Source organism: Arvicanthis niloticus, chromosome 20, assembly GCF_011762505.2.
Source record: "Arvicanthis niloticus isolate mArvNil1 chromosome 20, mArvNil1.pat.X, whole genome shotgun sequence".
Lineage (NCBI taxonomy): Eukaryota > Metazoa > Chordata > Mammalia > Rodentia > Muridae > Arvicanthis > Arvicanthis niloticus.
This window is the reverse complement of record NC_047677.1, coordinates 6960157-6974529: the sequence shown is the minus strand read 5'-3', so window position 1 is coordinate 6974529 and position 14373 is coordinate 6960157. Positions and strand designations below refer to the sequence as shown.

General features: G+C 37.7%; 1 protein-coding gene across 1 annotated transcript in view; it reads left to right on the top strand.

Moving 5' to 3' along the window:
* The first annotated feature begins 2608 nt into the window (after window positions 1-2608).
* The window catches only part of Kpna5 (karyopherin subunit alpha 5), a 47530-nt gene continuing 35765 nt past the window's right edge, over window positions 2609-14373 (top strand). Inside the window, exons 1-5 of the mRNA XM_034524691.2 lie at window positions 2609-2794; window positions 7231-7364; window positions 8776-8877; window positions 9007-9106; window positions 12997-13091. Coding sequence (XP_034380582.1) covers window positions 2791-2794; window positions 7231-7364; window positions 8776-8877; window positions 9007-9106; window positions 12997-13091 — 435 coding nt within the window. The 5' untranslated portion in view covers window positions 2609-2790. The remainder of the gene's footprint in view (window positions 2795-7230; window positions 7365-8775; window positions 8878-9006; window positions 9107-12996; window positions 13092-14373) is intronic.

Sequence of the window (14373 nt, the reverse complement as noted above, 5' to 3'; positions counted from 1 at the left end):
GTTTCTGGGGGAGCCCGTCCACCAGAACTTTTGAAATCTAGTAAACAATAGCATAAAAGGGGGATGAAATTTGAAATGTTTTTTATTTTTCATAAATGTTAAGTCATTTTTAACACTTTTTATTAATTCTATGTGAGTTTCACATCATGCACCCTACTGACACTCATCTCCCTAACGCCTCATAGCCACCCTTTGCTTTTGCAACCTCACTCCCAAAATATAAAATATGCCCAAACAAACAAAGCATAGAAAACATCTCATCACGGAAGTTGCTGTATGTTGCAGTGTGTCCTACAGTATATCCCTCTGCCCAAACACCTTTACTTACAACCATTCATTGCAATGAGTCGTTGGTCTGGTTTGCGATCTCTGGCTTCTATGACACCATCAACATTGAATCCTCATTGGGACTCTTCCTGGTTATCCTCACAGATGATATAGATTTTGGGGTGGTCAACTCAGAGCCCTAGATCTGGACCTGGGTAGTAACTGAACTAGTCAACATACCAGTTCTCCCTTTTCTACACCATCAGGGTGAGCTCTCCAGCACTGCACTGGCGAGGCCACCCAATGTCACCATCAGCAGAGGCAGAATCAGCTGCTCTTCTGCTCTCATGCTCTCCCAGTTTACCCATACCCAGGCCTCCAGAGCCAGCTCCTCTCTGTTGCCCAGTCAAGGCTTTCCCTCCCAAGTGCTGCAGCTTTTGAAGGACAAGGACAGCTCTCCTGCTCTCGTACCTTCAAGGATGGCTCACTCATGCCTTTGCATTCAGGGCTAGCTCTACTGTGTTGACCAGAGGAAGTGCAGGCCAGGTCTCCCAAGTGATATAGCCAGTGAGGGACCAAGGCTAACTTTCCCACACTCATGATCCCAGGGCCAGCTCTCCCAACTTGCTGCAAGAGGTGAGGGGTTGGGGAAAAGGTATCACCCCCCCACACCCATGTCACTTCACCACAGATGAGCTCCCACTATTGGGGCTAGTTTATCTGCATCCCCTTGACCAGGACAAACTCCATTGTGCTGCCCAGGTGAACTGCAGGGCCCCTCTCTAGGGTATTATAGCCAGTAAGGAACAAGGCCAGTTCACCTGCTCTCCTAACTCAGAGGTCAACTCTCTTGACTACCTCCAGTGTCAATGGATGAGGGCCCATCCGTTCCAACCTCCCACCTTACCCATGACCATCCCACAGCAGACAAATGGCAGAGTCAGCTTGCCCACACTCATGTGCTCAAGGTGGGCTCACCCACACCACCTCTCCTCCATCCCTAATCTACCCAACCAGGAGCTAGCTCTATTATACTGCCTAGGAGAGTCACAGGGTCCCAGTCTCCTGAATGCTGCTGCCAGTGAGAGGTGGGGCCAGCTCTCCAGAGCACCATAACCAGTGAGGGGTGGAACTGTCTATGTGACGCTTGGCAATTTGTATTTGCCTATTTTAAATCATTTTCTTAGACCCTTGAAATTTACTTAAACTTTTGTATTTTCAGGACTTTATACATCTTAGAACACCTTCTTATACCCTCAGAACTTGCATAGACTTTTAACAAAGAATCTCTGAAAGTCATGGATACTTTTTATCTTTTATGTTTTACTTAGTGGACATAACAAACTAATCTACTTTTTGTGGCAGGAAATATGTTGTTTACATTGCATATTCAGAGCTTATGCATGGAACTGAGTCTGCTTTCACTACTGATTGGAACTCTGCAAAGTGGATTATGAAACTTGTGTGAATTTGCTATAATTTAAACTACTTCATCTGGAGTTAATCCTTGTATTTATTTCAACATTTGTTGAAAACCTTCAGGTGTTGTACAATATTATTTTAAAAATGGCAAACTGAAATCTCGAAACAAGCGTTGAAGAGGCTGAGGCAGGAGACTTGTAGGTTATTTTTTCTTCTTGATGAATCCTGGGCCAGCCAGGGCCACATAGCAAAACCTTGTCTCATGATTAAATTTAAAAGATTTTTTTTCTTTTTTTTTTTGGTTTTTTTCGAGACAGGGTTTCTCTGTGTAGTCCTGCCTGTCCTGGACTCACTCTGTAGACCAGGCTGGCCTCGAACTCAGAATTTCCACCTGCCTCTGCCTCCCAAGTGCTGGGATTAAAGGCATGCGCTACCACTGCCCGGCAAAAGATGGTTTTTTTTTAAGGTAGACAAAAAAAAAAAAAAAGAGGAGGAAGAGGAGGAGGAGGAGGAGGAGGAAGAGGAGGAGGAGAAGAGAAGGGCGGCAAAGCAAAGCACATTATCATATCTTTGTAAAGCTGAAGAAGGCAAAAGACTTTGTATGGCTTTTGTAAATCCTGTGATTTTTGTTTTGCTTTTTAGAAACCAGTTTGGGTGCTAGCTTCCTGATAGTAAGTCTGTTCTTTGGTATGCGCAGCATTTCCAATGTAATATTGTAGTACAGAACGATAGATGAACGCACAAAAGAGAGCTGTGTTTGCAGGCACAGAGAAGACTAATGACAAGCCTGGCAGGCAGCGACTACTCAGGATTCCTTGGAGGGCAAGCTGCCCAGCGCTGTGGGTCCTTTCAGTGCCACCAGCTGAGCAGCCACGCCCCTCCGCGACCACGGTTGCTGCCACGCCCCCTCCGCGGCCGCCACGCCAGCAAGGGCTTCTGGGAGCCGGCTTAGGGTCTGAGGAAGGGGCGCGGAGGCCGCCATCTTGGGTTGCTTGGCTGTTCGCCGCAGACCGGCTGCAGGCCGAGAGTCCACCCTGTGCTGTCCCCAGCCGAGGTCACCGCGGGAGAGTGCAAGGAAGGGCTCGGGAGAGCACCGCGTGGATGGGTAAGTGCGAGGGACGCAGGCCGGCCGCGCCGCGCGGGCCTGAGAGCTCCGGGTGCCGCCGGGGTGTACACCTCTTTCCCTGAGAAGGATCGGTGTCTCCCCTCCCGGAGGGCCAGCGCCGCGGGGGCGTGGCAGCGATGACACTGCTCGGCCCGGCTCCCGACGCCCGGCTCCCGACCTGCTTGCTCATGGTTCCTTGGTAATTTTCCGTATGTGGTTTTCTGGTCATCCCAGTGTGCTATGGGATGCCGTACGAAATATCTCAGCGCCTGCAGGAGAGACAGGACGGCTTGGGGACCCTCCATACTGCACCCGAGTAGCGGGCTCTTGCCTTCAGATCCAAAGCCAGCAGCCCCGGGTTCCACGCTTCCTTCTGTCAGCTGTCCCCCATCCCCCTGGTTTTCAGGATGAAAATATGATGCATAATAGTTGTAAGGACTGGACAGCTGTGAATGAAAGGTCGTGGGGAGCGAGACGCCAAATATGACATTTACATGTGAGCTTATTCCACACATCGAAAATGAAAGGGCGGGGGGAGACGAGAGGCTTGTCTCTCAAAGTTGGTACTCAAAAATTGCTAATGCTTTGTAGGAAACAAGCTTGTTAAAAGTAAGCAAGGAGCTCTGTATGTTTGGTTGTAGGGGATTAGGGTTGACACTCCTCTCTCTGTACAGGTTTGTCATCTTGTAACAAGGTGTCCAAGCACAGGAAAAATGAAGTCTTTCCTGTCTTGTGAAATTAAATCGCATTAACAAATATCAGAAAGACAAAACCCTTGGCAATTCAGATTCCAGTTATGTCCCTAACTTCATCCAATAAGGTTTTTCTAAGAATTGGCTTAAAAAATAACTTTATGAATAGAAACAAACAAACAAACACCAACCCACCTCAGTTTGGCAACTTTAAAATGTCTGAATAGCATTTCTTATATTTCAAATAATTTGTGTGAAATCCAAATTTTTGAATTCCAGTCCTTAAAAAACTTATTTTCCAGGAAAGTAAATTTCTTTGAGTGAGACAACACAGTGATGACGTCAAGATGCAGAAAGTTAGTATCGCTGAAAAAAAGAAAGAAAATAAATACATGTTCTTGACTACATTTTATTTGGATTACAAATTGAAATTTGAAATGTGTTAGTATCGTTGACAAAGTTAATAGTCTAAGAAGTTTGTAGAACTAAAAAGTAAGTATGCAATGGTGTGATGGGGTGAAGGGCCCAAAGCGATCCAAGTAGATGTGAGTATAAAATATTAGAATTTAGCCAGGCAGTGGTGGCGCTTGGGAGGCAGAGGCAGGCAGATTTTCGAGTTCGAGGCCAGCCTAGTCTACAGAGTGAGTTCCAGGACAGCCAGGGCTATACAGAGAAACCCTGTCTCGAAAACCAAAAACTTACCAAACAAATATATTAGAACTTTTATTCTTTTACATTTTTAATTAATTCCTTGAAGTTTTCTTCAAGGAAGAAAGTTGTCTATTCTTGTAATTTTCACAATGTGATGAATACATTATGATAGTAACACATGTATAAAGATAATAGTTGAAGCAACCAGGGAAGTAGCTCAGTTTCCACACTACTTACTAGGTAAGCATGAGGACCTTTGTAGTCCTCAACACCCATGTAAAAGACAGGGCATGTGCACATGGTGGTGCCTGCCTGCCTGCCTTTAGTCTAAACACTTGAGAGGCAAAGCTAGGCATATCTCTGTGAGTTTAAGGCCAGCCAAGACTATACAACAAGTTCTGAGCCAGTAATTTCTCAAGGCTACTGCTGTGATAAGACATTATGATCAAGGCAACCTACAGTAAGAAACCACATCTTGAGACAAAGACAAGGCAGAAAGGGAGACACTAGGAATGATAGAAGTCTTTTACGCCTTCCTCCTAATCCTTCCCAATTAGTTTTACCAACTGGGGACCAAATATTCAAACATCTCAGCAATCTCTTTCAAACTACCACTTAGGTATATAATAAATTGCTGTAATGCATTAAATATGTCAAAACTGGATTTTGAATAGCTATAAATGTGTCATACATTCTGAACTTGTACTCTGTCACCAAGCTACACCTTACCAACTGAACACTTTTCTTCATTCTTGAGTCTTCAGCCGATTATGTTGTAATTTAAACTCCAATAGTAGTGAGCTTTGTTTCACTGTCTTTACCAGTGACTTATGATTACGGATTCTGATACCTGGCTTATTTGCCTGATGACTCAATGAAAGAATAAAATAAATGTAGGGTATGTTGTTAATGCCAGTACAACTCCGATACTTCTCCAGCTCCTGTTTTTTGCGCTCTCCTCACTCCCTTGATTTTTCTTCCTCTCTTGCTCTCTCCTGTTTCTTTTTTGTTTCTTTTCCTCGTACCTTTTTTCATGAATATGCGGATACTATCAAGAGTTTTCCTGGTCATCTTTCTTTTTGTGGCTATCCATGCTGTTAATTGATCGAGTCAGTGCCTTTATATGTTTTGACCTATATTTTAACCATCTGTATAGTGAGAAACAGTCTCCTAAAGTCAGTAGTCATCTATTAAAATGACTACAGTGAACATCAACAACATCCTTATTGAGATTGCACTTGTTTTCTCCCTTTAATTTCTTTAGTTCTATTCTGTAGGATCAAACTTGAGTGTATCAGCTAGATTCCGGAGCTATATTTGTTTTCTTAATAGCTTAAGTGTCTGCCTCTTTCCCCCTGAGTCCTTTGGTGAATTCAGTATACCTTATTTCTTACTGCTCTCTCTTCTGACTTCCTTCAAATCTTTTGTCTTTATATCTTCGTATGTTCTCTTTGTTTGAAATACTTGTCCTTTTTCTTTTTTTTTTTTTTTTTTTATTTGTTTGTTTGGTTTTGGTTTTGGTTTTTCGAGACAGGGTTTCTCTGTATACCTCTGGCTGTCCTGGAAACTTATCCATTCTTTAACAGAGAGTAGTAGTGAAGCCCTTCTGAGCTTCTTGAAGTCCAGTTGATTGCTTTACCTTACTGTGCTCTTACAAGACAGGGTGTTTATATTTTACTGTACTTCATTGCTTTTACATTTAGAAACTAGTGTCTTATATCAGACACGACAGACAGATGAAAGCCTCTTCTGTTTACTTTGTAAGCTAACTGATGACAGTAGTCTCTGGTCAGGCCTAGGTATGTTCCTCATCATTGTAAGAGTGTATTAAGTAATCACTAATCATCCATCTTGTTTAACTTAGGATTGAAGTACTACTTTAGACTGCTGTTTAGTCTTCATTTCTATACCCAAAATAGGTTGCAACATAAACATAAAATATTCATATTGTCTACGAGTACCGTGTTGCTATATTAAAAGTTTATAATTTTTCAAATGTAAAACTAATATGTATATTTCAAATATAACATTTCATATTTATGTTTTAAAAATATTTGTGTTTTTGTTTGTTTGTTTTGAGACAAGATCTCACTGTGTAACTTCTCTGTGGCCTAGAACTCTCAATGTAGATTAAGCTGGCCTTGAACTGACAGAGATCCAGCTTCCCCTGTTTCCCAAGTGTGGGCCTTAAAGGCATGTGCCAAGACAACCAGTTTTGTGTTGCCGTTTTAAAATACATTTATAATAGAAATAAAATGTACAAAAGCTTCATTGCCTCGAAAGGACTGAAAACTGATAGTACAGTCACAAAACAATGACCTTGATGACCTTGGTAATATCTTAAGTGACAGAAACCAGACTCCATTAAATCATTGAAGTGTGCTGCTTATTGGTGCTAATACCATATTTTATTGAAAACAGGACTGTATAATATTGGCTCTTTGTTGATTTTACCAGCAGTATAATTCAAGAGTTTCTTTTACCCAGATGGTTGATGTTTCATGAAAGTGATTGAAAGATGTCCTCCAGAAACATTAACATACCACAAAGGGCAAAGGTGTTGCATATTGGGGCTCTTTTAGACCCATTATTTATTACTCATTTAATATTGCTAAAGCACAGATTTGATTTGTTCCTGCCAAAATTTGTATCCACATTTTATTGGCAATGTAGAAGCCCTTTCATGGCCTAGCATCTTTGTCCCCCTGTATCTTCTACAAATGCCTGTTAGCTTGCCTTTCTGCTTCTCTGCTGTGTATGAATCAGCCTGAGGCTTCATTGCAAGTGGGATATCTGCTGGCACCTTCTTGACCTTGGTATCTGTGTACTAACTAAACCTCTTTTTAAAGTAAGTTGCTTGGGTCTCAGTGGTCTTTAAAGTATCAGGAAATGTGCTATGACTAAGAAGTTATTACTAAACTATGTGTTCATTTTGCTTCAGGGTGATAGAGGTGTGAAAGAATGTATTTTTTGTCTGTAAGTTTAAAATGGTTTTATTGATCTGTATAATCAGTGAGCTTAAATTTAGTTGCCTAGAGTAAGCCTCTTAAACGTTGTTTTGAGAGTTATCCCTACCTGCTTTCTTCCCCTAAGATTCAATGGCTAGTCCTGGGAAGGATAACTGCAGAATAAAAAGTTACAAGAACAAAGCCTTAAATCCTCAAGAGATGCGAAGGCGAAGAGAAGAAGAAGGAATACAACTTCGAAAACAAAAACGGGAAGAACAGGTAGGTATTCTTAGACACTTAGTTTTGCTTAGCAGCAACAAATCCATCCATCCACTCACCCACTCAGTGTCTCCTGTGGAGGTTTGCAACTTTAATTATCATTGCTATATGTTAAAAAATTTAAACACTAAGTGTTTGAGAAAATTAATTTGATAAATTTATTAAGTTTCTAGAATAATATTTGTAAATTAATTAATTAGAATTTTGTACTGTTTTAGTCACTGACTGGAGAGACTTTTCTCTTGTGTCCATAAATATTTTGTTTTCACTGCTAAAAATGTTTACTTTGAGAAATTTAGACCACCTCCAGTTTACAGATTAGAATTTATCCTCAGAAGACACATTATACATCTGTGGATTTCATAAGGTAATTAGTCATCTTTCTATGTCTGTTTTCTATGTTTCCTAGTATATGTTTATATTCCATAGCCTCTATTTATACTTTGCATATACAACATAAATAATATAAAGTCATTTAAGAGTACTTGTCAGAATTTTCCATTCCAGTGTAGATTTGGAGATATTTACAACTAAGTAAGTAGTCCTTACAATAACAAATTAAAAATAATATATGGAAAGGACTAATGAAAAAAGTCCAAAAAGGGCTGTGTAGAAATAGAATAATTATGGTTGTAAGCTCCTGTATTCAGTATCTTGCAAGACTTAACATCAAAAAAGCAAAAAGAAACAAACAAAAAAAAATGTATTTACTAAGCAAAGTTTGTACAGACTGAGGAGGAGCTGTATTAGTCATCAGAGCACAAGGAGTTTTTGTTACTTGGGTTGTTTTGTCTTTATATTTTTTGAATGATGGAACTAGCAAGTATAGGGCTATTTTTCCTGAAATTTTTTCCTATTGCTTGTTTTAACTTTGTTTCAGTGTCTTATGTAGCCCAGGCTGACCTAAGATTGTTTTTGTAGCCGAGGATGACCTTGAGTTCTTAGATTCTCCTGCTTCTACCTCAGGTGCTAGGATTACAGGCATGTGCCACCACACCCAGCTTCCTCTCTAGCTTGCTATTTATCCTGTGTGATTTGCTTTTTAATGAAGAGTTCCCTTTTTTCAGAGTTTTTTCTTTTTATTTTAATTGTGTGTATATGTGTTTGTATGAGGGTGTGTGCACATGAGTATGGTTGTGGGGCTCTAACTCTGGTTCTCTGTAAGAGCTGTGTGCACTTTTAACCACTGAACCATACTCCAGCCCATAATGAAGAGTTTCTTAGAAAATCTTCAATGATTAGTAATTCAATACAGAAATTTGCGTTTTCAAGTCCTATAAAATATATATGTCTGTTTTAATGTTTTGAATTATAAAATCAGTTTCTTTTACTCACATGATAGAAGGAGTCCTATGACAGGTGAATGTTCTTTAAAAACTCTTGTGTATAAAATAATTTTTCTTTGTTGCAGTTGTTCAAACGCAGAAATGTCTCTTTGCCCAGAAATGATGACTGTATGCTAGAGAGTCCCATCCAGGATCCAGATATCAGCTCTACTGTACCCATTCCAGAGGTATGTTTTACAACAGTGTTTCATGGTTTATAGTATACCTCATAATAGTTCAGAGACAGTGTTACATCAAATAATAGAAGAATATTCATGCAAAAATACTTACGTGTTAATTTTTTGTTTTTTTTTTAGGAAGATATGATCACGGCAGACATGATTCAGATGATTTTCTCTAATAATGCTGAACAGCAGCTGACTGCAACACAGAAATTTAGAAAACTGCTTTCTAAAGGCAAGAATTATTTTCAGTGTCTTATTTGATCTTACAGATATTTATAGTATAGATTTGTATTTTTTAAAATCTTGAGACATTTTTTTCCCCTTTTTTCTTTTTTTTCTTTCTTCTTTTTTTTTTCTTTCTAATCCATATTATCCTGGTATGGTTATGTACACTTTTGTTTTGTTTTGCTTTTTGTTCTTTGAGAGGGATTCTCTCTATTTAACTTTGGCTGGCCTGTACCTCACTACGTAACTCAATCTGGTCTCTCACTCAGACAGGTAGACAGACCCACCTGCCTAAGCACCCAGCTAGGATGTGTGCACCTTTAATTCCAGTACGTGGGAGACAGAAGCAGGCAGATCTCTGTGAGCTGAAAGCAGTCTGGTCTACATCATGAGTTCCAAGCCATCTAGGCCTATGTAATAAGATCATGTCACCAACAAAACAAAATAAAAAACCTATTTTAAAGTAAATTATTAAATAATTGTAGAAAATTATAAATTGTAGAAGAATCTAAAGAAGCAAATATAAAAATAATTCTGTTACCAATAAATAAGGCTATAATCCTTATAAAAATAGTTTTTAGACATACTTTTTGTTTGTTCATTTTTGACTTGGACACAAGGTTTTACAGTGTAGCTAATGCTGGCCCCAAACTCTTCATCTTATTACTGCACCTTACCCAATGCTGGGAGTTCATATAAGCTGCACTGTACGTGGCTCTTTCATTATTTACTAACCATTTGTAATTCATAATGGACAATTTATTTATCCAATTAATTTTAATATTTTTTTAGATGTATAACTTAACAGAATTAGGAATTTGAATTTTAAGGAATTTTTAAACTGTTGAGATTTTGCAGATGAGGCCAGCAAGAGTGCTAGGTGGGTAAAGAAGTTTACCACCAAACTCTGTGATCTGAGCTTGATGCCCAGAACCTATATGGTTGAAGAAGAGAATTGACTCTCCTCCCAAAAGTTGTCCTCTGTCTTCCACACTTGCACAGTGACATATAGTCCTATGTGAACATGTATACATAACCACGTAAAATAAATGTAAGAACATTAAAATAAATGAATAACATTCATGTAAGAACATGAATAAAAAAAATCAAATACATTTTACTTTTTAATACTTTTAACTTCATTCCATCCTTCATCTTTCAGTAGCTCAGCATTTTAAGAAATTCTTATACAATCTTTTTATCTCAATATTTTAGTATGTTTTTATAATTGATTTTTTTTATTCATTTTTTTTCATTATATTCTCTTTAAAGATTTTTTTGACAAATGTATAGTATCATATCTGATACAATTTCTATAGACTGTTTGAGAATTTTAAAGTTGATTTTATCATTTTTCTACCACATCTTTATCATTATTAATTTTATTTTGATTCTTTAAAGTAAGAAGGTAGTTTGAAAGAGTTTTAAAAATCTGTTATGATTTCATTGTCTGACTTGAGACTGTTTTAGAAAAAAGACTTTATTTTCTGTTTCTATTGCCAAACTATTCTGTTTCTATTATCCTTTATGAAATCATAAGCAGTCGTTTTTCAATGTTTCTTCTTAGTAGTTGGATTTGCTAGCCCAGATGGGACATAAAACAGGAATTATAAATGTTTTCTTATACTTATTGACATGGACTCCTGCCAGATATATCAGGGCTAGAAGAATACTAGAGCTACTATACTTCTATTTGATCTATCAGTATAGAAAACTATATAGAGAACAAGGAGTGGATAGAACTATAAGTGAAGCCAGCAGGAACCTTGTAGTTCTTCATCATTAGGTAGTATTCTAACTGGTGCTACTAGGGAGACGACGTGTGTCCCTGCCATTAACTTCAGCGTGTCCTGGTGTTCACTTCAGGTTACAACCTTTTACTAAACCCGCTTCTCTGTCTCACCTCTTACAATATAAGTCAGTAGTCACACTTCTTCAATCCCAGTTTTACAGAAATTGTTCTGCTTTATATTATTCTTTATTTTCACTGCTGAAACATGTATTTCCCTATGTTGCTTATGTTTAAATTGCCAAAGTGACTATGAGCCTTATAACCTTTATAAGCTTTTACAGACTATTCTATTATGTAAAATTAATACCAGTTCATGGGATGTGTTAAATTAGCTGATCATTCTATTCACTTTAATTGGTTTCTTTTACACGGAATGATAAAATGTTCTTTAGCTTTGCCAGGAGAGACTGCATTTGTGTTCTTACCTAATGACAGATCTGTGTGTTTGCTGACCTGTAGATACTGATGTAGCTGAAGTTCAGTGCCCATTTCTCATGGACTTCTGATCACACTTCCTATTCCTTCTCCCATCTCATCACCATTGTCCCAAAAAGAAAAAGCAACTCAGAATTTATGTCCTCTAAATTAAATCAGAGGAAAGTTTAGAGTTTTTTTTTTTTTTTTTTCAGTAGAAGAAACATGGTAAATCTGGTGACTATACTTCCAAAATTCTGACCTTTGAAAGGTAGTAAGGAAAGGGGGATAAATATCTACTGAGGTTCTATAACTAGAGCAGTTGTTTAAGGAGGGGGACGGGAGGAACCTTTTACAAAGTGTATTTTCATTTAGAATACTTGGATATAATTTAACGAATATAATTTTGTCACGTGTACAGAAGTCAGAGGGGAGAATGAGAATCCCCTCTTAAGTGACTTGATGAGTACCTGCTTTAGTACCAGTCAGAGCGAAGAGCGATAGTGATGTGCTGGTGGCTCTGCTATATTCTATACACCCCTGTTACACACACACACACACACACACACACACACACACACACCCCACAGCTAATAAAAAAACAAAAGTATGGTGTGAAACATAGGAGAAAAAAATTCAGTTAAGGATGTCTGAAGTTTTATAAGTGATAATAAGAAGTGACTAATGAATTTAACAAAATAGGTAAATTTTCTATGAAGACAATAGAAGACTGGTGGGAACACCATCCCAGAAACTACTGAGCCACTGAAAGCACTTATTAAATCAGAGGTAGAAGAAAGATTTCCTTGAATTTAGTTGGTCAGTACTTGAAATACATTTGTTTAAATTTTATATGAATTCCAAGAGGATTTGTGATTCTCAAAGTCTGCTTTTTCATGAAAAGAATTTGAGATTTTTAGGTAGTCTAATAGCACTTTTATAAATAATAAATAATCTCTAGACAAAATAAAATCTTGACTGACGTAGGAAAGTTAGTGAGGAAACATCCTTAGAAATTGAGAATAGTGCTGTAAGGATTTAGTGAGGACTTTCTCAGTTGGTATTGGAAATATTGGACCTACATCCTCTCCATCTTGTAAGAATGATCTCTTCAGTTTAGGAAATATATTTTCATTTCCTATCATTGCAATTATTGAAAAGATATAATTTGCTTTGTATAACATATTGTGGTAATGACAACATTTATCTGCAGTTACATCCAGGTAAGAGGTCAGAGAAACCTAGGGAAAATCTTTCCTATGTCATGTGTGATAGGTACATCAATTGCTTACCAATTTGTTAAATTCTAGAATCACCTGAAGACAGGCCTTTGATCATGCCTGTGAGGAAGTATCTTAATTAACTGAGATGGGAAGACGTGCCCACTGCTGTTAGTACCACTGCATGACTGCAGTCTTGGACTGTATAAATAAATGAAGAGGGAACTGGTTGTAGGCAGGCATTTGTTGCTCTCTGTGGATGCAGTGGACCCAGTTGCTTCAAGCTTCTGCCAGTGGGTCTTCTCTGTTATGATGGTCTGTAACTGATTTCTCCCTAAGTTTCTTTTGTCAGGATATTTTATCACAAGAAAAGGAGAAGGAAAAGAAAGTAAGATACCATGTCGCATGAAACAGAGATGTGTTCATTGTTATCTTTGTGTGTATGTAACAGCCTTTCTTTTTAAATCTTAGAACCCAATCCACCAATAGATCAAGTTATACAGAAACCAGGAGTTGTACAGAGATTTGTGAAATTTCTTGAAAGAAATGAAAATTGTACTTTACAAGTGAGTCTGAAGTTTTCTTTCTTAATCATTTTCTAGAAGTGACTGACTTTTTCGTGAAAATGACTTTCTTACAATGCTAACTATATTATAAGCATTCATTAAATACATAATAAAGGAAAAGTAGGTGCCACTCTTGGCTAAGGCGTGGCTATACTGCTGATTTCTGTTACTAGTTTGGTGAACAGATTCAGAAAGCATAAACTCCAGCTAGTACTAATGCAGTTTTATAGTTGTCAACCTTTATTAACCATTTTCTTTTAGAAAACTCAGACTAAAGTGTTAATCTCATTATTAAACTTATTTCTTTCTGAGACAGGATCTATTTATGTACCCTTGGCCTTAAACTCACAGAGATCTACCTGCCCCTAGAAATGTGGAGTTAAAGGCATGGGGCACCATATCCAACGTTATTGGTTCTTAAATTACTTCTTAAAACATTTTTAGCTGATCATCTTTTTAAAAGAATTGTTATAACCTACAAAAAATATGACCAAACTTAGATTTTTTTCTAAAGAGCATTATCTCTCAACCTTGATATGGTTACAGTTTCCCAAATAATTACCTATTAATGGTAATTTATAGGAGTTTGGTAACATTTTAATGTTATAAAACACTCTTCCACTCTGATGTCTGTGTGTACTCTGGAATCAGATTTCAGGAATTGGAGTAGACCTACATCTAACATCAGTGCTGTAGGCAGTAATGAAAGATTGGAGAAACAGTTATTGAAATTGCAAGTGAGAGTAATGGTGGTCTACTTGTTTGAGCAGTTTGGGAAAGGCCCCTGTTTTAGTCATATGTAATACATATGAATGTGAAATAAAAATTTAGAATTTTTAATCAGAGTCTCTGAGGAAAAGGCTATTTTATTCAGGTCAGTTATTTTGCATTTGAAGCCATAGGATTTAATTTCTGCTTTATTTAAGCTGTGAGTACAAATTAAAACTCTTGGTCTCTGATAATCTATCATTATGTAGCTCTTTACTTCCTGTGAATAAAAGAATAAATGAATGTGTATGAATAAATAAAATTATTGAGTGATAACTTGAGAGCCAGGTATTATATAACATACATTGTTCCTGCTTAGAGAAGTTTTTCAGCTATCTTACAGAAGGTAAAGATACCAAAAGATAAGAAGTAACAATGTGCTTAGCATTGTAACAGACCTAGAAAAAAGCTCTCTGGGAACATAGAAGATGTAGCAAATTGATTCTGTAGGTGAACTAAGGAATATTTCATGAAGGTATTTTTGATTTTCCAAAGTAAAAACAGAAAAATTAAT